This window comes from Silene latifolia, chromosome 10 (assembly GCF_048544455.1).
Source record: "Silene latifolia isolate original U9 population chromosome 10, ASM4854445v1, whole genome shotgun sequence".
NCBI classification, from domain to species: domain Eukaryota; kingdom Viridiplantae; phylum Streptophyta; class Magnoliopsida; order Caryophyllales; family Caryophyllaceae; genus Silene; species Silene latifolia.
The window spans coordinates 116,221,451-116,246,897 of NC_133535.1; the positions used below are offsets into that span (position 1 = coordinate 116,221,451).

Genomic DNA, 25,447 nt, shown 5'->3' on the forward strand with positions numbered 1-25,447 from the left:
TCATGGTCATGGTCTCGAGTTAGTCAACGGCAGTCTAATTAATTAGTTATATCAATCTTAAGGTGAGTATGTTATGAGACGATTAGAAAATTACCTTGTGACGATCTCCTAGCTAGTTCTTCCTTCTCTTTTCTCTATTGTGAATTATTTTTTCCTCCTCTTTTCTCTTATGTGAATTATTTGTGTTTTATGATGAATAAGGTCTATTTATATAGGTAGGTCATAGGGTATAAGGAAGCAATTAGGAAACTATGTAATTATCATATTATTACTATTATACAAATACGATTATTATTAGTATTATTGTAATTACTACTACTACTACTACTACTACTACTACTACTACTACTACTACTACTACTACTACTACTATTATTATTATTATAAATATTCGGCCCAACTCGTCTTCCCGACTCATCCATTATTTTATTATTAATTATCGTCTTATTTGCAATTATTAATATAAATGCCTTTTAATTAATTATTCGAATTACATAATTTATTATTATAAATACTTATCAAATTACGGGGTATTACAATTAGTATGTGGTCTTAAGAAATTAATTAGGGTTATGACTAATAAATGGGGTAATAAGAGTTTAATTAGTATTGTTATTGTTTTAGTATGTTGTAGTAATAGTTAGCTATGGATTATGTAGGAGGAAACTTCATTGAGGAGCACTTATAGCCCCTTATCTTGAAGTTAGTGGAAGACTAGCAAGAGGTAGGGTTTCCCTACTTAGCTTTGGTGATATGAATGTTTATTTGTGCATTATTTGGCATTAGTAACATAATAGATGCATTATAACATGAGTAGTGGTAGTAAGGGTTTGATAGCATGTTGTTGTTTGGTAATATTCATACATGTGGGAATTTAGTAAGTATAGTTAGTCTCATATTGTTGGATAGAATGCATTATAACATGTACATAAGGCATTTGTGCAAAAGGGTGAGTAAATGATGAATTGAGCATTATTATCATGTTACAATTTGTGTTGTTTGAGAAGTGTACTAGTTGTTTGTGATTGTCATCCTATGTGGTGTTGTTTGGTGTAGGATATGTTGGTGCTTGCCTTTTGTTGTGATACATGGTTGTTGAGGAGACGTAAGACGGTTGGGAGTCCGTCTTACGCTTGAGTCGCCTCTTGGAGCTTCCCACTCCAAGAGGGATGTGCACATTAAGGACTTGAGTTCGAAGGGACGACTCGTGTGGTTGAGGTACGACGTCTGGTAGGGAATACGAGTCGCTCTCGGGCCCGGTAACACGGACATGTTCCGAGTACCTAGTTGTGAGGTGCGGTGTCGTGGGCGTGTCCCTGGCATCGGTGTGATGGATGTGGAGCCATGAGGTATTGTGTATTGTTGTCATTGACATTCATTTGTATAATCATATAATTTCTCATAGTAGCATGCCATAGATGAACATTTGTATTATTGAAGCTAACCAATGTTTTAAAATATATGTGGTGAACCATATGATGATTTCCGCTCATATGAGGAGCAGTGGTTTGACAGGTTTACATATTTGCATATGCGCTTGGGAGGCTTGGGAGCGGGCTTACATCATTTTGTCACCATTCCTTGTTGTCTAGTTTTTTTTACTCTTTTAGACTCCACTTTTTACTTTAATTTGGTTGTATTAATTGGGATTGTATTTGAATCCCTTAACTTGTAACTTAATTATTTAACTACAACTTATCTATTTAAATCGTTGTCTTAAATTACTTTTTACTCGTTTGTTCGCACTACAAACTTGGGAAACCAAGTCTTGTGGCACTCTCATGGGTTGGGGTTACCTTGAGGAAGGATGCCGACTTATTGGGGGGTGTAACACCCCCTTCTGACCCGGTCATGGTAATGGGAGGATGTTACCATCTCGGTTTCCTGAGGCGGTGAAATCGGAGTTGCAATTAAGAAACAATTAAATATAAATAAAGTATTTAGTGAATTACACAACCATGAATGAATAAATAAAAGAATACAACTCATGACCACCATACTATTCTAGCCGACTATGCTCAACTCGGATGTCATCAAGGCTCGTCCCGTCTCCCACGTGCTACTAAAGCTAACCTGTACATAACCTGCTCCCCATATGATCAGAAATATCATATGGATCGACACATGCCACCCCGGAAATAGGTGACATTTACACAGACACACAATGTCAGTTTCAATACTTTAATATGAAATACAACTTAGTAAATGAACATTCCGCAATGCTAGAATCTAAAGGAAACACAAATACCATGCCGGTACCGGGACACGCCCAGACATACCCATATCCACCGGTGTCAGGGACACGCCCACGACACTACACCACACCATTAGGTACCGGGACACGCCTAGACGTACCGGGTCCGGAAGCCAACCGGATCCCCTGCCAGACGTCGTGTCTCACCACACGAGTCCCTCCTAATTCAAGCCATTAATGTGCACATTCCCCTTGAAGTGGGAAGCTCCAAGGGGCGACCCAAGCGTAAGACGGTTTTCCAACCGTCTTACGTCTCCTCAACAACCAAGTACCCCCATCAAAGACCTTCCACATAATTCAACCATGACCATATGTGACAAATGAAGAACAACACAACCATATGACTAATTTATGAAGTTAATTCCAACATGTTATGAATAACCCATCCCTCAAATACCAACATGATACACCAACCGACTCATAAATGTAATAGTGAGGAAAGACACCCAAATATGCATACAAAATATTGAAACCGAGTAGGATAACCTACCTTTTCGCATTCTTCACAAGCTACTCGATTCCGACTCGATTCCGTCTCATAAAACTGTCTCATCCTAAATAAATCATACAACACTATCACAATGCATTCTACACTACAATAATATGAAACCCTTTATTATTAGTCACTAACTACCCATATTACATAAGCAATTACTAATTAATATCCCCCTAGTAAAACCCTAAAATTGAGATTAACATAAGACAAAGGAGGAAGGTGAGATTTTGACTTACAAAGGTAGATCGGGGATTAGAAGGGATGTTCCATCTTCAATCCAAGCTTGAAAGCAATGGGAGGGGTTTAGGGAGCATTTACAGAGAGGGGAGAGTGTTTTAGAGTAAGAAGAAAGGAGAAGAAGAATGAAGGGGATAAGAGGTTTTGGATAAGATGAAATACCGAAATATCATTTCTCGGGTACTGCACAGTGTCACTCGACCGAGTGACCGGTTCACTCGACCGAGTGTCAGTCACCTAATCCGCTAGAGGTTCTACTCGGTCCACTGGAAGTCTAGTAGATCTAGGTTAGGTCTTACTTGGTCTAGTGAATGGTCATCCTTTACTTCCGAGTACACGTGGGTCCCCTCACGTATCCCGAGGTCCTTTGTGGGTCCCAAAATATCCTGGTATTACAGGGGGTGTTACATAAATGCACTATCAACGTGTTAGTACCTAACTAATTAAATTCTTTTTTTGTTACATATAGATTTTTCTGTTATTTATGGAAAATACTGCTATTAAATCCAACATTAATTTAGTGTACGATAAGTCGATAACATTGTACTCCCTCCGTCCCAATTAATTGTTTGCTTATTCCATTTTCTGGGTGTCTCAGCCAATTACTCAATTGTTTGTCTTTCTATTTTAGGAATATCTTTAATAGCTAATTAGATCCTCTACACTCAATTTGGTTCACTTCTCATCTACTCCCCCCGTCTCGGTCATTTGTTGTCCTATTCCATTTGGGGTGTCTCAGTCAATTATGTCTTTTCCATTTTAGGAATGCATTTGATGAGGAATTTGATCAATCACACTCAATTCGATCCACTTATTATCTAATAATTGGTTACATACTCTTTCCTTGATCTTTGTACAAAACCAAAGGACATCAATTGATCGGGACGGAGGGAGTAATAATTAACCTCCTCCTCTTTCCTTAATCATGTGCCAATACCAAAGGCAAACAAATAATCGGGTCACCCAGACATAGGGTGTACGGTGTACCAAAGAATTTCCGCTCTAGTGTCCTAGTGTCACGGTCCGGTAATTTTGCCGGATCATGGTGCGCACCCTTGCCCAACTCTAAGGCAAGTATGCAAGCAACAAGGGTCTCGTACTAGTGAGGGATCCCCCACTAGCACGTTTCTCGGGACGCGGGGTATGTGTCGGGAATCCTAGTCACGATTATCAAAGCCCGGCACACGAAAGCAATAAAAGTAAGCAATACGATTATTGTAAGCAAGAGACAAGCAGTAGCAAGCTTAAAGATGAGAAGCAGTTTTTATTGACTAGCACCTCTCATAGAGGCAAATTTGAAATTTTGGTCCTGGTAGCAGGATACATTGATTGTGTAGAATAACGATACGTTTTATAAACACCTAAAAACGTATCTTAAACTAAAAACGAGACTCCAAGATTCGACACGCAGGAAGTAGTCTTGGAGTACTAAATGAAACTAAAAACAGAAATGAAAATACATAAGTGCAAATAAGAAATCTACGGGCTCGAAGTAAAAGGACCGCGCGCGCAAATCTCATGGATTATGCGGCTAAATGTGCGGCTCCTTACACTCTCCCCCACCTAATCTGTTGCCGCCCTTGGCAACACAAAAATCTCGAACGACGCTTCAGTGAGACATCCTCGGTGAGCTGTGGCCGTCCATGCTGCATTGAGGTTTGGCTTTCTCTTTGCTTCGACTCGTAGATATTTTTCGGTCCACACCATGATCGGATTCATCGTCCCTTCAAGAATAGAGTGCATTTCCTTGACGGTGAGACTACCGAACATCATGTCCTCCAAGTTTATCACTCGTCTCTAGTCATTCTGGAAAGTCCATGTTCTCATTGCTCGAGCGGAAACTTCACGAGATCGTTCCAGGTGCTTGCTCTAGCGCAGCTTCACCTTGTCCATCACCACTTCAGTACCTGCATTCAAGGGTAAGTGAGTTCTCCAGGACACCGAATCAGCATTTCGACGCGACCTCCTAATGGTATGAGGCCTTCTCATTTGGGTCAGCTGACCCTCACACCAGGACGTCGATTTAGCACATCGATGCGGCCCCCTAATGTCGCGATACCTTCTTCTTTGGGTCTCACGACCCTCATTGTCTACTCCCCTCTGAGATGGTAGACTCTCATTCTGTCTCCCATGCCATCTAGCAGCGTAGTTAGCCCCAGTCTTGTTCACCCTCGGTTCCGCTGAACCATTGGGCACTCTCCAAGGTTGCACCCCTCATACCGGCGTCGGTATCACCCTTATTGCCGATATCCAAGGGTTACCATTGTCCTAATCCCCATCCACGGTCTTCACTACGAAAGACCCCATCAGGTGCATCGAACCGTCACTTGGCTTCAACACTTCTAATGCTCTCTGAAAGAACTGCATCCCGAGTACTAACTTGAAATCATCTAACGGAACGGTGGTGAAGTCGAGCTCCCCTGCCCATTCACCCATCTGAACCGGGACCTCCTTAGCCACTCCTTGGACACGTCTTATTTTCCCATTGACCGGCTTTAGGCAGCTGTTAGCGTCACTCAGGGCTAGTTCAAGCCGATCAGCTTCCTCTTTAGTCATAAAGTTGTGGGATGCACCCGAGTCAATCAAGGCTCGTGCTTTCCTCCCATTCACCGTCAAGTCCACGTACATGAGCCCGGTGGATTTCTTGGCGAGGGGTTCTTCTAACTTCCCCATCGCGCTTATCCTCTGTAGTGAGCCCATATGCGGCTGGTCTTCCTCATCACCTGAGTCTTTGTCATATTCTTGGTGATAGTCGGCCAGCACCCCATCAAGACGCTCTTGAGCCCCCTTCGGCACTTTCTGAAACATTGCGTTGAACTCTGCCTTGTTGGGACATTCAGCCATCTTATGAGGACCCTTGCACACAAAACACGCGAACGGTTCCTTTGTTGTAGACGCAGTTGGGTTTCCCACCTTTGCAGACGAGCTTGTGGACAAGTTCGCACTGCTCGCCGGTTGAGCTTGGCTCCCTTGTGAGCGAAATCAACTGTTCCAACCGAAATCGAACTAGCTTGTGGCTTTCTTCCATTGAACCCAATTTGAGGCGCACCAGTATTCTCCATTGGTGCCACATCTCGAGGTACCTCTCGCTCCCCGTCGAAATCGAGAAGACGCTCCGTAGCTGATATGGCTGAAGATAGAGTCTTGGGGTTCTGTCTCATTACCTCCTGTTGAGCCCACCTCTTCAATCCGTTGATGAACTCGAATGTCTTGTCCGTCTCCGTCATTTCGGTAATCTCGAGCATGCACGCTAAGAATTACCTCACATAATCCCGGATTGATTTGGTGTGCTTTACTTCCTTCAGCTTCCTCCGAGCGACAAACTTGGTGTTCTCGGGGTAGAAGTGATCCTTCAAAATCCTCTTGAAGTTGGTCCACAATGTTAGCGTGATCGTGCTCGCTTCGATTTCCTTGTACCTAGCCCGTCACCACATCTTGGCATCGTCCACCAAGTACATACTTGTCGTGTCAACTTTCTCTCCTTCATCGAGCCCACTTACTCGGAAGTATTGCTCCATATCGAAGACAAAGTTATCGACCGCTTTCGAATCCCTCGCCCCATCGTAGGTACGAGGTTGAGGCGCCTTTACCTTCTGGCCCTCTAAAGATTTCCTGTCGTTGGCCACAACTTTCATGAGCGTGGCGCAAATGTTCTGTAGCTCCTCGATCTTTCGATGGAGGTGCGTGATTTCTTCCTCTCGATTCTCGGGGACTGCGTTACTGACCGCTTGGATCCGGGCATCCATCCCGATCATTGACGAGTAAATAGATTAACCTTGAAACAACAACGATTAATTACTATTGCTATAAAACAAGCTCGTATTTTATCGTTGTTACCTTTTCTTAATAATGAGAAACAATTTGAAAGAAATGAGTCGACTACTAGAACTTATAGTTTAGAACCAAAAAGAAATAAAAAATGAAAATAATAAAATAATATGCTTTTTCTTTATTTAATTGATAAAAATGGAATTGAATCAAAAAAGGAATATGAATATGAATCAAATATGGATTGCGGCTTATTGCCGACTCGAAGCCACTAACTGTCTTTTCTAACTCCTCGAGGCTCTCCCTCATTCGGATCACGATGCCCTCGAGTTTTGGAAGTCTATTGTCGAACGCGTCCTCTAAGTAACCCACTCGTTATTCCACCTTTTTGCCCATTTTCTCGATTCCGATGAACAAATGCGGCTTGCAGAAACCTGTCCGAAGACCGGACTCTGATACCAAATGTCACGATCCGGTAATTTTGCCGGATCGTGGTGCGCACCATCGCCCAACTCTAAGGCAAGAATGCAAGCAACAAGGGTCTCGTACTAGTGAGGGATCGCCCACTAGCACGTTTCTCGGGAGTCGGTGTGTGTGTCGGGAATCCTACTCACGATTATCAAAGTCCGGCACACGAAAGCAATAAAAGTAAGCAATACGATTATTGTAAGCAAGAGACAAGCAGTAGCAAGCTTAAAGATGAGAAGCGGTTTTTATTGACTAGCACCTCTCATAGAGGCAAATTTGATATTTTGGTCCTGGTAGCGGGATACATTGATTGTGTAGAATAACGATACGTTTTATAAACACCTAAAAACGTATCTTAAACTAAAAACGAGACTCTAAGATTCGACATGCAGGAAGTAGTCTTGGAGTACTAAATGAAACTAAAAACAGAAATGAAATAAATAAGTGCAAATAAAAAATCTACGGACTCGAAGTAAAAGGACCGCGCGCAGAAATCTCAGGGATTATGCGGCTAAATGTGCGGCTCCTTACACTTAGCATGCAGTGTAGCAAAATAGCAAGAGAAAATTGCATCCAAGTCCGAAAGGATAAGACAAATTACTGAGAAGACCCTGGTTGTACGAGTTGCCTGGATTATCCTTAACTAGACGCGGCAAACCACACTTTATCTTCTTCCATTTCCACCATTCTCTCTTCTTCTTCCTTCTCTCTCTTTCTCTGGGTTTATCTCTGGGTTTTCAAATTCCCATGTCTTCTTCAACTGCAGCTTCATTCTCTGCAATTCCCCAACTTCAAATCCATAAACAATGGAGAAAACCTTCTAAAACCCATCACAAAACTACCCATTTAACCCATTTTTCTCTATTCATTCCACCTCCTAACAATCATTTAAGAATACTCAACTTCACTGAACCGCCTTCTTTCCCTTCTACTCTCTCATTGCCTTCTGTCAATCCAAAATTGTGCAGAAAGAACACTTTTTTCCAACCTTCTCTTCAATCCCAGGTTGTCTTAGACTCACCTGAGGAAGATTTAGCCCAAAAAAATGATGGGCATTTGATGAATTCTGAAAAAGTTAAGTTAAAAGGTAGGATTTTTATGCATGACCCACCATGGGTAAATACTCTTTTCATGAAGGGACTGTCTTCTGAGAGTAATGCTAATGGTAGTGCTGAGTTGAGGTTGGAATTTAGGGAAATCGAGCGCGAAAAGTATAATTTGTTGAGGAGGAGACAGATAAAAGCTGAGACTGAGGCATGGGAGAGTATGGTTGAAGAGTATAGGGAGTTTGTGAGGGAAATGAGGGAGAAGAAATTAGCACCTAATTTGCCACAAGTTAAGGCATTGTTTTTGGGTTGGTTCGAGCCGTTGAAGAAGGCAATTGATAAGGAACAGAAGTTGCAAAGGTCTAGGAAACAAAAGGCTATTTATGGGTTTTATGTTGATATGTTGCCTGCTGATAAAATGGCTGTCATTGTTATGCATAAGATGATGGCTTTGATGATGGTTGGGAACGAAACCGGTTGTGTTAGACTTGTTCAAGCTGCTCTTCAGATTGGTTCTGCAATTGAACAGGAGGTGCTTTGCTAAATTAACCTATATTTAGTTTAGTTTGTTTTAGTGTCATTTTAGTTTGCGAGTTAAGCGTAATATTTTAAATACATTGTTGTTAGATTGTGATAGTTTATTTTACTGAATTGTGTTGAAATTATTAGCATGATTATAGTCCTGAAAGCTATTCCTTTGAATCTATTATAAAGTAGTGATGCTTTTCTACTGTGTTCATCTTGGTTACTCGTGAAATGTTGGTGATGTTAGAATAATTTCAGAATTCGATTCTCGAGTAGTTTTTTCCTCAACTTGGTGATTGCAGTGCTACGATAGTTTAAGATAACTTCTTCTAGCATTTTCTATGGTTTAAAATATGAAATCCTCCCTCCGTCTCATTCATTTGTTTACCTTTTATATTCTTTGTGAGGGGGTATTTTAATCAAAGCTTAACAAATGACTGAGACGGAGGGAGTAGCTTAGTGTCCTTTATACTTCTTATTTGCTTATTATGTCTGAAGTGAAATCTGGTTTATCCACGCAATTAGAACATGAAGTCTCTCTTCGACTTTGAAAATAGATATGAGAATTTGCAAAGAAGCCTTCAGAATTGTAGTGCTTTTCATCATTGAATTATAAATGAGAAATGTATGGTGGACTATGATCAACTATCAAAGCTGGTTTATGAATCCCTTATTGTATCTCCTGTATTACGGCAGCAACAGTATTTGCTGTTTACAATAACAGTAACTCTATATAGAAGGTTTGTTGGCCGTTGTTAGCTGATTCTATTAATTGTTTAGAGATGTCTGAGAAGCATAAGGTAGGTTGATTATTCTCTTCCATAGACTGTATTTTTATTGTTATGATGTCCGGATTGCACAGTATACTTGGCTTGGCATATAATCACAAACATGTCAGTCTGGCATGCTTTCTTACCCCCCTGATTTTCTTTTGCTTGTGCCAGATAAAAATTCATAGTTTTCTGGAGAAAACCAAGAATATCCGGAAAAATGCGGGTGATATCCCAGATGAATTATTAAAGGAGAAGGAAATTCAGCGAAATCGTGTTAAAAGCTTAGTTAAGAGGAAAAGGTTATTTGATGCTGCAAAGCTGATGTCGACTGAAGATAGTAAGTCATGGAGTCAAGACACTCAAGCTAAGGTGATAGCTGGTTCTTTCTCTAGTTACATCTTAAACAATTTTTCTATCTTATTGACTACAGTCCCAGTGTCTCACATCTTCAATTTTATGATGCTATAGTTGGGCAGCCGTTTGATAGAGTTGCTGATAGAAACCGCTTATGTCCAACATCCAACTAATCAATCCGCTGACAGTCCACCTGACGTACGACCTGCATTCAGGCACAGATTCAAAATTTTGACCAATGAATTAGGGTGAGGCTCATCTTTTTCATTTAAGATTTGCACTTATCACTCTGTCTGGTGCTAGTAATAGATGTTCTTGAACTGACGAATGAATCACTGAATAATTTAATGGAAACATAAATCTTGCTACAATGGGTGACAAGCATATTATGTTGCATGCCTTTTTTTATATATAAAAATGGTTATAGTATGGACCTTATTGAGAATGCTGATATCATGGAGATAATTTTGTGTTATTAGTTGTTCTCACTCTGACTGCTTTGTTTCTTGAAGACAGCAAGTGGTAAAAAGATACGGAGTGATTGAATGCGACCCGCTTGTCCTTAAAGGGATTGATAGTAGTGTAAGTATCCTCTTCAATGTTGGTCTCCTTAAAAGTTGTAAATTCACAAGTATCAGGTCTGGAATTCAATTTTTTTAGCATAATTTCATAAGCTAAAGAACATTCTCTGCATCTGATGAGCAGGCTAGGTACATGGTTATACCATACGTCCCTATGTTAATACCTCCAAGGAATTGGAAAGGGTAAAATCATTATGCCCTTTTCTGTTTTTTACTGTATCTTAAATTATTTCTGGTATATATCTTTTTTCTCCCCCTCAACGGTTAGCATGACGACTTTGAAAAATGAAGATTAATGATGCACATATATCTGTGACTGAAATATTTCCAACAAACCTAACCAGTTTCATGTAGTGCCCATCTCACATCAATACCTCGACGCATACCACACTCTACTTCGTTTCAATTCAAATTTAGTGCTGTCTAAGAGCAGTGACCCGCCCCAACTATTGTCCATGCACTGTCCATACTAGCTTTGAGCCTTTGACCAATAGTGTTGACATCTCATATCTGCTTATTTTGTAGGTATGACAAGGGTGGCTACTTGTTCCTGCCTTCTTATGTTATGCGAACTCATGGTTCCAAAAAGCAACAAGCTGCTATGAAGAAAACTCCTCCGCAGGAAATGCAGAAAGTGTTCGAGGTAAAGTTGTATTAAGCACCGTTGGCTTTTGGTGCTGATAACTTTTATGAAATTAGCTGTGCTCAAGTCAAAAGTGAACCAACTTGACTTTGAGTTATCTACGTACAAAAAGGGCGCGTACCAATTTTTTTGTTTTTCTGTAATTTTTGGAAACCACTGTGGTGGTGTTTCCCTTGTTTTTCGCCATGTGATCACATCCTTAAAGCTTCATGAATCTAAGTTGGTTGCTGATAAAGAATATATCGTGTTTGCTTATTGTCAGCTAAACTGGTTTTACCAGATTTGCTAGTCCTGAATCATAAGTCAGAGTAAATTGATAAAATCCAGAGCTCCAAACCAGTACACCATGATTGAGCCTGTCTTTAGTTATTGTTTATTGAGTTAGTATATTACAGAGTTTAATTTTCTACAGACTGAATGAAATACTTAATTCCTCAGAGAGATTATATGGTGCCGACTTCATAGTTAAGGTCTTAAGGACATGAAGGGAAGTTTATCACTCTTCCTTATTAATCTTATACGGAGTACATAAGAACAGGGGATGCACAGTAACGTTATTGAAACTTGTGTTTTACAGGGATTTATGTGAAAATTAATACGCTTTGTTGACTACCAGTTTTAATACAACACTATTCTCCTGCTTTAAGGGACCCCACAAATTGCTGGGTGGGTGGGGGTCGGGTGGGGTCTTCGGGTGTATGCATCCTTACCAGTTTTTTTATGACTCAAATTAAAAATACTGTCGAGAATTGTATGAAATGACTACTGTACTTAACAGGCCTTAAATACTCTTGGAACCACGAAATGGAGGATCAACAGAAAAGTTCTCGGTGTGGTCGAAGGTCTATGGGCTAGTGGTGGTAATATAGCTGGCCTTGTTAACTGTGAAGATGTAAGTATTATTGTTTTTATGCAATAACCTATGTTTTTCCCACTATTATCCGTCTTGGCTATGTTACTCCGATACTATCCTGTGTTGCATGTCCCACACTTGAAGTGTCCGATACTTCGACACTTCATTTTAGACCAAAAAATTGAAAACTTGGCAGAAAATAACTGTACCCAACACTCCGACACCGTGTCATTTCCGAAACTTGCAGCCAAGCCCGAGTAACATAGCTTCTGGGCCTGATATTAGATCTAGGCCACGACGCAGGTTTGCCGCCACTATATAAAAGTTGTGAATGGTATCACACTTTGAGAATTGAGGTAGTATAAACCACATCGATGGTGTAAGGGAAAAAATTGGGACACGGGACTGATTCCGAGTCTAAGATTGAGATTGATACTCCCTCCTTCCCGGTCATTTGTTTACCTTTGCTTTTGGCACAAAGACCAAGGAGAGAGAAGGGAACCATTTGTGATTATTGTTATTGAATGACAAGCGGACAATAATGGATTGGGAAGATCCAAATACCTATTAGAAGCTTGACTAATATAGAAAGGTAAACAAATGAATGAGACACCCATAATTGGAATAGTTGGAACACATGACTGGGACGGAGGGAGTATTTTATACCATACTTTTGGGCTTCTACTCTTTTATATGGTTATGCATGTTATTTGATCCTTTAGTTGCTATTAATTTTATGATCTCTTTAGTTTGTGCTTGATGCCTTTCTTGTATGATTTTATCCTCACATTTTCTGAAGTGTTCATAAATATGAATTTTGTCTGCGTTTCAAGGTTCCATTACCTGAAAAGCCGCTGACGGAGGATCCATCAGAAATTGAAGCTTGGAAGTGGAGTGTGAGAAAAGTGAAGAAGATTAATAGAGAGAGGCACGCTTTACGTTGTGATGTTGAGCTTAAGCTTTCTGTATGCTCTCTTTCACTTTTATTGTACATTGTTTTTACAGCATTGGAAACATAAAGTGTGTTCCCTTTTCCAATGGAGCTAAAGACACTGGTTTTGGCTTTGGAATATGATGGATTATTGAAAAACAGCTCACAAACCTCTATTCTGTTTGTATTCTATAGTAGCAATGTCGCCAATGTGGATAACATATTTTTGACTACGGGTCCAGAAACAGCCGCTCTATGTTTTTTTAAGGCTTCTTGATCCCACTGTCTAGGAAAAAGAATATTCATTAGCACATCTGAAGAGGTTCACGAAGGAATTAGTTTGCGACATATTGATTTGAGCTATGCGAGTCGAAAATGAAAAGACTACTTCTCTAACTCAATTTTTGATGAATTTGGAATCTTGATATTTTGTGATAAATCTTATATATCTTTTTAGTTCTTCAGAGATTGAGGTTTATCAATCTCATGGAAGTAGACGGTTGAGCTGTAATGAACCTCTGATGAATATTTGAAACTTCATGACCACGAATACATAGGAAAACATTTTCATGAGCCGTTGGGTTAAAAAGGGATATATTCTAGGTGTTTTTTTTTTCTTTTTCACATGGAAGAGGAAAGATACGACACATACTTTATTTTCATCTTTATCTGAGACTGCTTCTTTCGGGGTACTTTGTGGCAGGTTGCTCAAAAGATGAAAGACGAGGAAGGTTTCTATTACCCTCATAATCTGGACTTCCGTGGTCGAGCTTATCCCATGCACCCACATTTGAATCATTTAAGTTCTGATCTTTGTCGAGGCGTGCTTGAGTTTGCTGAAGGACGGCCTTTAGGACATTCAGGATTACGTTGGCTGAAGATACACTTGGCGAATGTTTATGCTGGTGGCGTTGACAAGCTTTCATATGATGAACGTGTAGCTTTTGTGGAAAACCGTCTCGCTGAAGTATTAGACTCAGCTAGAAACCCCATCAATGGCAACCGATGGTGGTTGACAGCAGAAGATCCTTTCCAATGTTTAGCTGCATGCATAGATCTGTCAGGAGCCTTAATGAGTTCATTACCACACACTTTCTGCTCTCATCTTCCCATACATCAGGTAATACCTTATGGAAAAGTCTCAGTAATTATCACCAAGTTCTTATTGTTAATTCTTTTGTTTTACTGAAGCTCTTTCTTTGATATGTGTTGGCACTTGTTACGTGTGAATTTTGTAAGAAAGTTCCTCCGCTTTTTTTTTTTTTAAAAAAAAAATGTCTATATATATCTACTTCTATTCCTATGTAAATTGCTTGGTAAGTTTTTATGCATCTGAATGAATCAACTTTTAATTTATGATATAGGAGAGCAAATAGTATACAGAAGTAATGTTCAGCTTTAGTGTCCAAATTTCAAACTTTGGAGGTTTGGCACTGTAGGTAGTTAGAGTGTCAGTCTGCTTCAACCCCTCTAGTAATTTTCCTTTAGTACAAAACTTCCTCCATCCTATTTATTGTCCTCGTTTGACTTTTGTGAAATATTGTTAACTTTGGCAGATATTTTCTCACAACATAAAATAGTTACAAATTTTTTAAAATGAAAAAAAATGGAAGTAGCTGTTTGATGATTCAATATGACAAATTTTACATTAGTCCTCTACATATGTTTCGACAAATTAATGGGCAAGGTTGGCATCGGTTGACTACCAAAATAATAAATTTGGGATGGCGGTAGTATTGTACACTTTTTTGAAGATGACTGAGTATGTTCAATGTATAAACCCATATGTTCATGTTCAAGCTAATGCACTTTGTTGCTTAACTATAAAATACAGTAAGTACTCATGTTCCCTCCTTGGAATGATTGTCAGAAAGTTTCATTGTCTGCCAATCTATCCCTAGGGACATGATGTCATCAGAGCAGACAACATTTCACAATTTCGAATTCGATATCTTGTTGAGTCTTATACTTGCTGTTTTTGCATTTTTTTTTCCTTCAGGATGGTTCATGCAATGGCCTACAGCATTATGCTGCTTTGGGGAGAGACAGTGTATGTTTTCTGCTTATCTTGATGCTTGCTCACCTGTTTTCTTGCTGAAGTTGTCTTTTGTAAATTGTACTACACTTTTCTAGTTTTCTTAAACTCCAATGATTTTTTTAAGATCATTGAAGATTATATTTTTTTATGAAGATATGTATGAAATATCAATTCCATGATTCTTGTTTGAATGTAAGGAATCCACATATGATGGAGTAGAGAGTTGCTCACTTTATAACGCGTACGGGTTCTCCTCTTATAGCCAATTGGTTTTAGGAAAGGTGGAGTTTCCTTGGGCTTGTGAAGTGGGCATTCTCTCTCCTGTCGGGTATGGCCAGGCCCATTTCGATTTGTAACAATTCTTTTATATGGATGACGCAAGCATTGTTAATCTCTGATATTCTGCTCATTTTACTATTATATTTGCTGTAAAAGTCTTGTGAGCAGCTACGTGTGACAAAAGAAATACTGAGTTGTTATATATGCGTGAAATTTGTCCATGTGCTAAGTATACTTGTTGCTTTTGCAGAAAGAAGCAGCTGCTGTTAATTTGGTGACTGGAGAAAAACCTGCTGATGTTTATTCTGAGATTGCTGTTAGGTAATTCTTTCGGACCCTTTTAAAAAGAAAAATGAGTTTGCACCACTCGGAGGTATTAAACTCAGTATACTCACATAAGAATATTACTATATTTATATAATATGACCCCCACAGTATACCTGTGTTACTCCGACTCCGACACGGTGTCGTGTCTGACACGTGCAGGAGTGTCTGACACGGCTGTTTTGGGTGAATTTTCCTATTTTGTGGTCTAAATTGAAGTGTCGAAGTGACGTGTCGTGTCGGACACCGACACGTGTCTGACACGCGACACGGCAGTTAAGTGAAGTGTCAAAGTAACATAGTAGTATACTAATATATCATTATATGGAAAAATGATGTTACTGTCCCCACTTTTTAAAAACTGTGTTTTCCGAGATTTTGGGTGAAGTTGTTTCACTCATTCGTGAAATGTGTCATGGTATGGTCTAATATTGTAAGTTTGAGAATTGGCCGTGTTTTAAAAGTTTTAAACATGACAGTTATGGACCTTGCGCAGACATTGGAGTTCTTTATGTAAAACGCGTCTGCCCAAAAGTGAACTGTCAGACCTACAAATCGACTTAACTGCTGAGTTAACTGAGGTTCTTCTTCTGCTGTCCCTCAGCAGAGTTCATGTTGCTTCTCTGGATTCCGGAGAGATTATTAGACTCCTCTTTTATATCTCTGATAGTCTTACAACTTGATTTCTGCTTCTTTATCATGTATTGTTACCATGTATTTCTACTTCCTGAACTTCATTCCAAGATTGTATTTCAGGGTTCGTGAAATCATGGAAAAGGATAGCAAGAAAGATCCTCAGGAAGACCCAAATGCTATATTAGCCAAAGCCTTAGTTGATCAGGTTCATTTTCTGTTAATTTTCTCTCCGATGCTGTCCAGTAGTTTTATTTTTGGCATGCACCATTATGGACAGACTGATAACAGTTGTCCGCTTTAAAGTAGTTAAGTAGATATGTGCTGATAAATGTGAGGTTGAATCAGGTGGACAGGAAGCTGGTTAAGCAGACAGTGATGACATCCGTTTATGGTGTTACTTTTGTTGGGGCAAGGGAACAAATCAAGAGAAGATTAGAGGAAAAGGGTATTATCACTGATGACAGATTGCTATTCTCTGCGGCTTGCTATTCTGCAAAGGTAAGGTTACATAGTAGTCAGAAATCATTTTCTCAAAAATCATTTTCTCCATGAAATTGAAACTGATTATTTGTAGGCTTCCCGACCTGGATGTCCTTGACTCCTTGCACGAGGATTATATGTGGGACACATGCTTATATAATTTTGATGCTATTTAGTGATTACTTGGTATGTCATGCCAAACAACAATGGCAGCAACAACAGAGCCTTAATCCCAAAATTGATTTGACGTCGGCTAACACGAATTATCATTTGAAGCCGTTAATCTCGTAAAATATTGAAAGGGGAAAATTTAGAAAACAAAAAAATAGGAAAACACTAAAACATATCTAGTCTTTAATTATGTCTGGTTTTAGTGTTCGTTCTCTATATCATCGCGACATTTGAATCTAATGCACCACAATAACACCCTTGTTTCTAAAAGGCTCCCGCCTATGTTGGAGAAATGAGGGGAGGAGAAATGACAAAAGTTGTTCTCGTATGACTCATAATGAATTGTGTCAATTGTCAAGTATTGATACTTGACAATTAAAGGCGTGTAAATGTTTCAGTGAGCCAAATTTATCCCATTATCCTCAAACTAGAAGTCTCATACTTGCATTTAATATGCTTGAAAAAAGGCAAAATACTTATCACATCTCTCAACCTTTTCCTAGGTAACAATGTCTGCTCTTGGTCAGCTATTTCAAGCTGCACGTGGTATAATGGATTGGCTTGGTGATTGTGCCAAGGTATCAACGCGACAGATGCATTTAGCCAAGATAATTTGTAACTGGTTCAATCTTGACCATCGCTTTTTTCTTACAGGTTATTGCTTCCCAAAATCAACCAGTTCGCTGGACGACGCCTCTAGGTCTTCCAGTTGTACAACCGTACTGTAAAAGTAAACGACATCTCGTGAGTTTCTGTGACTAACTTATATCTATACTCATACACTCCTATATTTTGAGATAACAATGCAGCGTCCTGTCTTGAAATTTTAAACTGAAGACACATTGAAGAAACTGAAGCATTGTAGCTTCGCAAAATTCTCTATTGGAAGTGTATCATGAAATTATTTTAGCAACGTACCGATTCGTAAAATAAAGGAGACATATTCCCATGAATGAAATGTTCAATGTAAAATGGGTATAGTTTGCAATTAAAAGCAGACTTTAGATAGGGTTTTGTAATGCTATAGACTGTTCATTGATGTTAGAGGACACATTTGGATGCTTCAAGCAGGAAGTGTGAGTTAAGGAGTACTCCCTCCATTCATTTCATTTCCTTACACTAGTTTGATATATGTAAGGAGTATTTTAATCAAATGATGGAAATGAAATGAATAGAGGAATACTATTTACAAAGACCAGGCATCAAGGAGCTGAGATTTTGTTCCCAAATATATACTGAGTTGGCACTTTCAGAAAATTAACTGTACGAAGAGGTGACTTTCAGAGAAAGTATGTAGAGGCCATCTGGTTTTTAGGACTTGGAAAACTGTTTCTGAATAACCATAATAGTATGTCGTACTCTGTAACGTTATTTGCTTTCAGAAAGGTTCATATAATGACTGAATTTGGCTTTGAGGTTCCTTCATTTACTTTTACCTCCCCCTACCTCTCGTCATGTAAAGTCATTTAACTAAATTAATTGTGGTCTGCAGATAAAAACATCTCTTCAGGTTTTGGCTTTGCAGAAAGAAGGTGAAGGGGTGAGCTCACATTTCGTTCTGTTTGTTATTTTCTCTTACCCAGAGTACTCTCTGAAACAACTGACAAATTTGAATTAATCTCAGATTGAAGCTAAAAAACAACGGACTGCATTTCCACCGAACTATGTACACTCTCTTGACGGAACTCACATGATGATGACTGCTGTGGCATGCAGAGATGCAGGATTACAGTTTGCAGGTTTGTTTGCCTAACGTTGGTTTTGGTGACTTTCATTTCGTGAGCATATATTAAAGAGAAGATATATTGTGTTGGTAAAATGTTACTTGGTGCTTGGATCATTGAAACTTTTAGAGACCCTACATAGAATACTTTCCAAACCCTCTCTCACTTCTGTTATTGTGAGAGGGTGGTTCACAAAATTATCTATCGGCTATCCACTTATTGGGTCCTATGATTATCGTTACGATGGTTTCCAAACTTGGTATCTCATATTCTAGTTATGATCTTGAAATCAGTCGCTGCAGCAATGAATGCGGTTAATAGCGCCTCAAAATACAATTGGAGTATCCTTCAAAACCCTTGCAAAATTTCCGCTATTTTCTTTTGCGGAACCATGACTGTGACCACATTATGGCTCGACGACGTAGACTCGGCCGCATACATCTGAATCCTTGTGATAGTATTATGTTGTTGCTGATCAATATTAAGCTGCAACTACCAATTTCATGACCTACGGTTATAAGTTATAACCGATATTAATACCAAGGTTTTATACTTCTATCTAAACTTCATGTTCTCCGGTATTTCCACGTATAGTTAGAAATTAGAATTGAAACCAACCTGTTTCCTCTGTAGCTCTTTTGCTATTAACGGATATAGTTGCCATATGAAGTTGTATACTAAAGTTTTGATGTTTGAAGGGGTGCACGACTCGTTTTGGACACATGCTTGCGATGTGGATAAGATGAACCAAATTCTCCGGGAAAAGTTTGTGGAGCTTTATAACACACCCATATTAGAAGATGTAAGCAAACCTTCTATTTCTGTTACTTTGGACTTTTTCATGTTTCAATGATGCGATGAAAAGCGATTCTCAATTTTTGAGACAGACTTGCTACAAATTCTCAGATTTTACATTCAAACAAACTTGTCTTCTGTGGTCTCAGGTTCCCATACAATTTCAAAAAATCACGTGGCTTGTTTGATTTACGAGAATGCTGTGTGTTTAAGACTGTTAACACAAGAAAGAAGGCCATTTTGCATAGAAGTTTCCTAGGAGACAGTCTTATATTAATATGTAACGTGTGACGGGCGGCCGTTCAACTTGGAATCCTACCCATACATGCCCACTAAAAGCATAAATCAAATAATAACTACTCTATTATTACAAGGATTACTAGCCTGAAATCATGAAACCATTCTGAAGAATTATTGTACTTGTTAATTGTGTCTCATTTGGATTATTTTGCAGCTTCTTGAAAGCTTCCAGACAGCATATCCAGAATCTACCTTCCCTCCTTTGCCCGAAAGAGGCGATTTCGACTTAGAAGAAGTCCTTGAATCGCCATACTTCTTCAACTGAATACTTTTTCCCATGTTGATCTACACGCTAAGAAAGATTACCAGTTTTGATTGGTACACAAAGGCAGGACTCGTCATTCCAGATCTTTGTAGGGTCAAGCCCTGGAGACTCTTACCGGAAGCCCCTTCACCATGTCACACGCCATAATTTTGTACCAATGGTATGTCACATAACCTTTGCATTAATCAAGATTCGATATCTACGGTAGGGATTCTGGGATGTCCCGACGGCTAAAAAGATTTAAATTTCCACTCTTAAATGCTCCCGCTGCAAATGCCCGCCATCGTTTTTTGTGTTGTTGAAGCTGCATGTAGAAAAGCTTCATAGGCAGCCATTAGTTACGTTTCACAAAAGAACCAACATTTATTATTTCAAGAACATGTAAATAGATGCCAGCCTCGAGTTCTTACTGTGTTGTATGATCAAATAGAAGTGAAGAAAGGATTTTGTACGAGGCAGGAAACAACTAAGTGCTCATTTTTGTAGATTGTAAAACATCGGCCGGTAAATAATAGAAATTTTCTTATTACTACTATTATTATGGGACTTATATTGCTTTGAACTGAGAACATAATGCAGATTTCAGATAAATAAGTACGTTTTTACTGATCTTGCAGCTCCTTTTCTAATGACATTGTTGTGGGAAGAACTGGTAAGTGATATAATAATTCACTAAATGAGGAATGTTTTTGTTGAAAGAAAAAAATGGTTGCCTCTGATCTTTGCAAGAATTTCTAGTGTTTGCGTTCAGGTTCTACTTGTCGCCAACTTTCAAGAAATGACCTTGCTGCTATTAAGCTAATGCAGTTCCAGAGTTTGATGTCATTCGGCGGCTGCAATGAGGAGCAGTTTGCAGCTTCAAAGATATGTCAATAAGACAGATTCAAAGAAAATACATAATAAAAGGCAAAAACGCACAAAATCCAAAGATATCTTGTAAACTAAAAGCCTTGTATATCTACATTGGTTCACTTGGACATTGAATATTAGTTCAATTACTGAGGCTGCTCAGCAGCTCGGGTCTAGACCTCCACAAACCTCGTATCATGACTTAAAACCTATTTATTTCCGCTGGCTCATTGGAACAGGAGTCGGCCATGGGCTTGACATGAATGGTTGGATCAACTTCAGAGAACTGTCCAGGGGGATAGACTTTATATCAACATATTTTAGGGATGCATTACTCACATCAAAGAGCATGATAGTTGTAGGATAATCTAGCATGTAAATTTTGTCACCAACAGCACCACCATAGCTCAGAGTATTGCCATCATCGAAATCACCATAAACACTAAAATCAATATCAATTTTTTGAACCCACGACTTAGTAGCATAATCCACAACTTCCCAAATTAATATTCTTGGAGTATCTTTGCACGAAGTCACCAATCTGAGGTGGCCTTGCTGCGCTTCTAATGAAAAGCTATAATATTTGACCTCAGGTTTGAGAGAATCCATTGATGGGAACGGAATGATATCACACTCCCGAGGGTTGTTGAAAGGGTCATAGACAGCGATGCCATTGCAACCAAGCCAGTGAAACTTTCCATTATTGAATACGACCTGAATTGGACCGGATTTGGTGAACCAACCACCATCAGGAGGACAAGGAGCATGGAATATGGCCCATCCAGGTGTTTCGTCTGCAGAAGAGAAGACGTGAATGATGAAAACATCAGCCTGCTCATCAACGTTAACAGATACGACAGTGAAATCAATCTTGTTGGGGTTAAAATCAGGATTCTGGTTTAGGATGTTACAATAGGAAGCAACATCAGCCCAAACTCGAGTACGGGGAGGTTGTAAATAGTAGCAAGCAAAGCCAATAGAGCCGGGATTTGAGAGAAAAGGTAGCTCCAAATACTGCTTGGTGACAGGATTACACACATAATAGTGAAAATAGGAGAGATTGCAATAGTATGGCCTGGCACAAGTGTTGTCACGGAAGTCGCCTTCAAGTAAGACTAAACCACCGTGGGTGGCCTTGGAGTTCATGTCCATCAACACCCTCTCGACGACCTCAAAACAAGTAGGATGAGCGCGACGATGATAGTAGAAATCATTTGGGCAGAGGGATGGAATGAAATCAAAGGTTAAGGGTACTGAGGACGAAACCCGAGGACGGTCCAAGGGCAAGACGTAAACTTGTCTAATGCCACGTACACTCTCAGTTTTTAAGATTAGCATCAAGTTAATGGTAGTATGACAGGAAAGACGAATATAGGAGCGGGCAAAACAAGGAGCAGAAATGAGAGAATGCCAACGCCTGGAGACGGACTTGCAGCGATGAAGGAAATTGGGAGGAAACCTTAACAGGATGTCAAGCAAAAGATCATCAGTCAGATTATTAATGCTCGATGACGATGATTTTGTTTGGCAACAAGCAGATGATTCATTCGCCAAACTAATACCGCAACTACATAATCTCGTTCTTTTAGCTACATCTACACATGAACTACCCATGGTTTGTTTGTTTGTTTATTTGTTTGATTATCAATGATAAAACAATAGCCAACACACATGAAGAAGCAAGATTTGTTTTCAATTCCAATTAGAAAACCCTAAGACGAGGAACAAGATTATCCTTTGGCGATATTTTCCAGATTACCACGCTTTCCTTGTTTTTTTTTTTTGTGAGGGGAAAGGTTACGACGCTTTCCTTAATTGCTTCTTTATGAAATTGATTTTAGGTTTTGGCATTTGTAAATTTGTTTCGTATTATCTATTTATGCCTAATATATTTGTCATCGGATGATTTTATGGCAAATACCTATGGGTGGCAATCCGGTCAGTCGCAGTTGGGTCGGGTTAAGTCAGCTCGGATCATATCGGGTTAACCTAGTGTATCAGGTCAGGTCGGGTCATTTCTGGTCAAATGATGCATCGAATTCGGCTCGGGTCATCATCGGGTCTAGTTACTTTATCGCATTACTTTAATTTTGACCATTAATTTTAGTTTTCAACTATTTTTAGGTTTAGTTAATCCATTATTAAGTCAAATAATCGTATTATACACTAAAACTCATGTTGATCATTTTAAGCTTAATAATTGTCAGGTCATCAATTTAATCGGATCAGGTCGGGCTTGGTTCAGGCCCCGGTCACTGATCATTAGGTCGGGTCGGGTTACAGGTTAGGTAGCACCAAAACGGATACGAACACGGCTGTAGACACTAAAATTTTATATTTTGATATTTATTCTTTATTTGATATATTTTCTATTTAGGGATAAACAACAACAACAACAACAATCAGAGCCTTAATCCCAAAATGATTTGGGGTCGGCTGACATGAATCATCCTTTCGAACCGTCCATGGGTGAACGCACGCCTCAAAATGCGAATAAAAAGGGAAGATGAAAAACAAAAAGGGAGAACGAAAATGTAATGGAAAATCAAGGTGAACTTAAGGGTTTTAAAATCGAATTTCGTCTTTCTTTTATAAAAACTTAAAATTTAAATCGAGAGAAAAGATTAAAACGATTTTTAAAAAACCGAAATAGAGTTAAGGATCCGGAATGAACCAGGTAAAATCTATAAGAAAGCGGTCGTTGAAAAAGTGTGTAATAAAGCAGAGATAAATAAATAAATTAATTTCTTTAAATTAAATAAATAAATAAAAACACTAAATCTGTCAAAAAAAACATCAAATACTAAAAATCCACATGTATCCTTTCCCTCCATTGTGCCCTCTCCGTCACCATACTCTCCTCAAGCCCCAGAACTCTCATATCGTGCTCTATCACTCTCAACCATGTATGTCTCGGTCTTCCTCTGCCTCTAGGGACCTTTTCTGTTCTCCAAGTCTCCACCTCCTAATCAAAAGTCCATAGGTCTCCTTCTCACATGGCCAAACCATCTTAGTCAGTTTTCCATCATCTTGTCCTCTATTGGCGCCACTTCTACCTTTTCCCTAATCACCTCATTCCTTAACCGATCTTTCCTTATATGTCCGCACATCCACCTCAACATGCGCATCTCCGCCACACTCATCTTTTGAATGTGACAATGTTTCACGGCCCAATACTCGGAGCCGTAAAGTAGGGCAGGCCTAATTGCCGTGCGATAAAATTTTCCCTTTAATCTTTGGGGCATATCTTTATCGCATAGAAACCCTGAAGCACTCTTCCATTTCAACCATCCCGCTTTAATTCTGTGAGCCACATCTCCGTCTAACTCCCCATCTTTTTGAATAATAGATCCTAGATATCTGAAGAAATCCGAACCATCAACAACATTCCCATCGAAAATAATACTCCCCGCCTCTGTCGATCTCAACCCCGCCACCTTAGTGAACTGACACCTCAAATACTCAGTCTTACTCCTGCTCAGCCTGAACCCACGAGTCTCTAAAGTCTGCCTCCACAATTCCAACTTTCTCTCCACCCCCTCTTTTGTCTCATCAATCAAAACAATATCATCAGCAAACATCATACACCAAGGGATGTCGTCCTGAATATCCCTTGTCAACTCATCCATAACTATCAAAAATATTGTGAATATTCTAGAAGATGTTGTCTTGCCCTCCAAGCTACTAGACTATAAATTCAACTCTTGTGTTTAGGGTTTAAGAGCATAGCATGAATTAAGTCAAACGACCCCATCTTCCTACTACCAAATTGTAGATAGGATGGAATAAGTCACAAAACGACCCTATCATCTCCCTACGAGAATTAGTCGATAAGACCCTCGTAGAACTATCAAAACCCTAAATCTCCTAGAGATGGAACCAAGAGAGTTACGGAAATTGTAACCTTCAATCTTTCAATAATAAATTCTTGTTTTCCATATTATTTTCGTGCGCCTTTATTTATTATTGCAGGTTCAATTTTTATAGTTTACAACAACAACTCATGAAAAATAGGACACGAGACACGTTATTTAAATTTAATAAAATATATATTTTATAGTCATAAAAGTTCGATTTATTTTTGTATAAGTATTTGATAATAAAATTAGATAAGTGATGGTAAACTGGGCTTTGAATATAACTCATTTTCATTTCCAACCCAAATCCATCTTCTAATCAATCTCTTTCGACAACTCATTTCTCGTCTAAATAACATCATTCGCCCAAAAATGATGTCCAAATACCTAGGACACGGGTAGGACACTTGCCCAAATACCATGGACAGGCGTCGGAAACGTGCCCAAATAAAAGAAGAAGGTTAGACACGGCTTTATAGGCGTCCGACACGTTTAGGCGTGTGTCCGACGAGTGTTGGTGCCCGACACGGAGTCGGACACGGGACGACTGATTATGAGGAGTGTCCGTGCTACCTAGGTTACAGGTCTGATCGGGTCAGTTACGGTTTGCAACATTCTCGGTTTCTATTGCGTCGGATTTGGTCGGGATGGGTTAGACTTAACAGCTTTTATAGGTATGTTAGTGAAACAGGATCATGTGAGTATCACACCGCATCCGCTTCAGTTTAGCGAGTATGGGTATAGATTTCATACGGGTGGTGGTACTATCCCTTGAGTTTTAATGCTCAAACTCGAATGAG

General features: G+C 39.3%; 1 protein-coding gene across 1 annotated transcript; it reads left to right on the forward strand.

Moving 5' to 3' along the window:
- Positions 1-7,822: 7,822 nt before the first annotated feature.
- Positions 7,823-20,479, forward strand: LOC141605838 (DNA-directed RNA polymerase 3B, chloroplastic). The gene is made up of 19 exons (XM_074424746.1): positions 7,823-8,801; positions 9,739-9,936; positions 10,036-10,169; positions 10,434-10,503; positions 10,627-10,685; positions 11,028-11,145; positions 11,924-12,037; positions 12,832-12,963; positions 13,633-14,049; positions 14,929-14,979; positions 15,497-15,567; positions 16,327-16,411; positions 16,552-16,704; positions 17,361-17,435; positions 17,512-17,601; positions 18,350-18,397; positions 18,482-18,596; positions 19,280-19,383; positions 19,831-20,479. Exons 1-19 carry the CDS (start codon positions 7,971-7,973, stop codon positions 19,939-19,941), a joined length of 2,976 nt encoding a protein of 991 aa, XP_074280847.1. The 5' UTR covers positions 7,823-7,970; the 3' UTR covers positions 19,942-20,479.
- Positions 20,480-25,447: the final 4,968 nt, after the last annotated feature.

Coding starts and splice junctions, on each gene's coding strand:
- LOC141605838 (XM_074424746.1), top strand. CDS start 7,971: ATGTCTTCTTCAACTGCAGCTTCATTCTCTGCAATTCCCCAACTTCAA. Junction 9,937..10,035: donor GTCAAGACACTCAAGCTAAG/GTGATAGCTGGT, acceptor ATGATGCTATAG/TTGGGCAGCCGTTTGATAGA. Junction 19,384..19,830: donor ACACACCCATATTAGAAGAT/GTAAGCAAACCT, acceptor ATTATTTTGCAG/CTTCTTGAAAGCTTCCAGAC.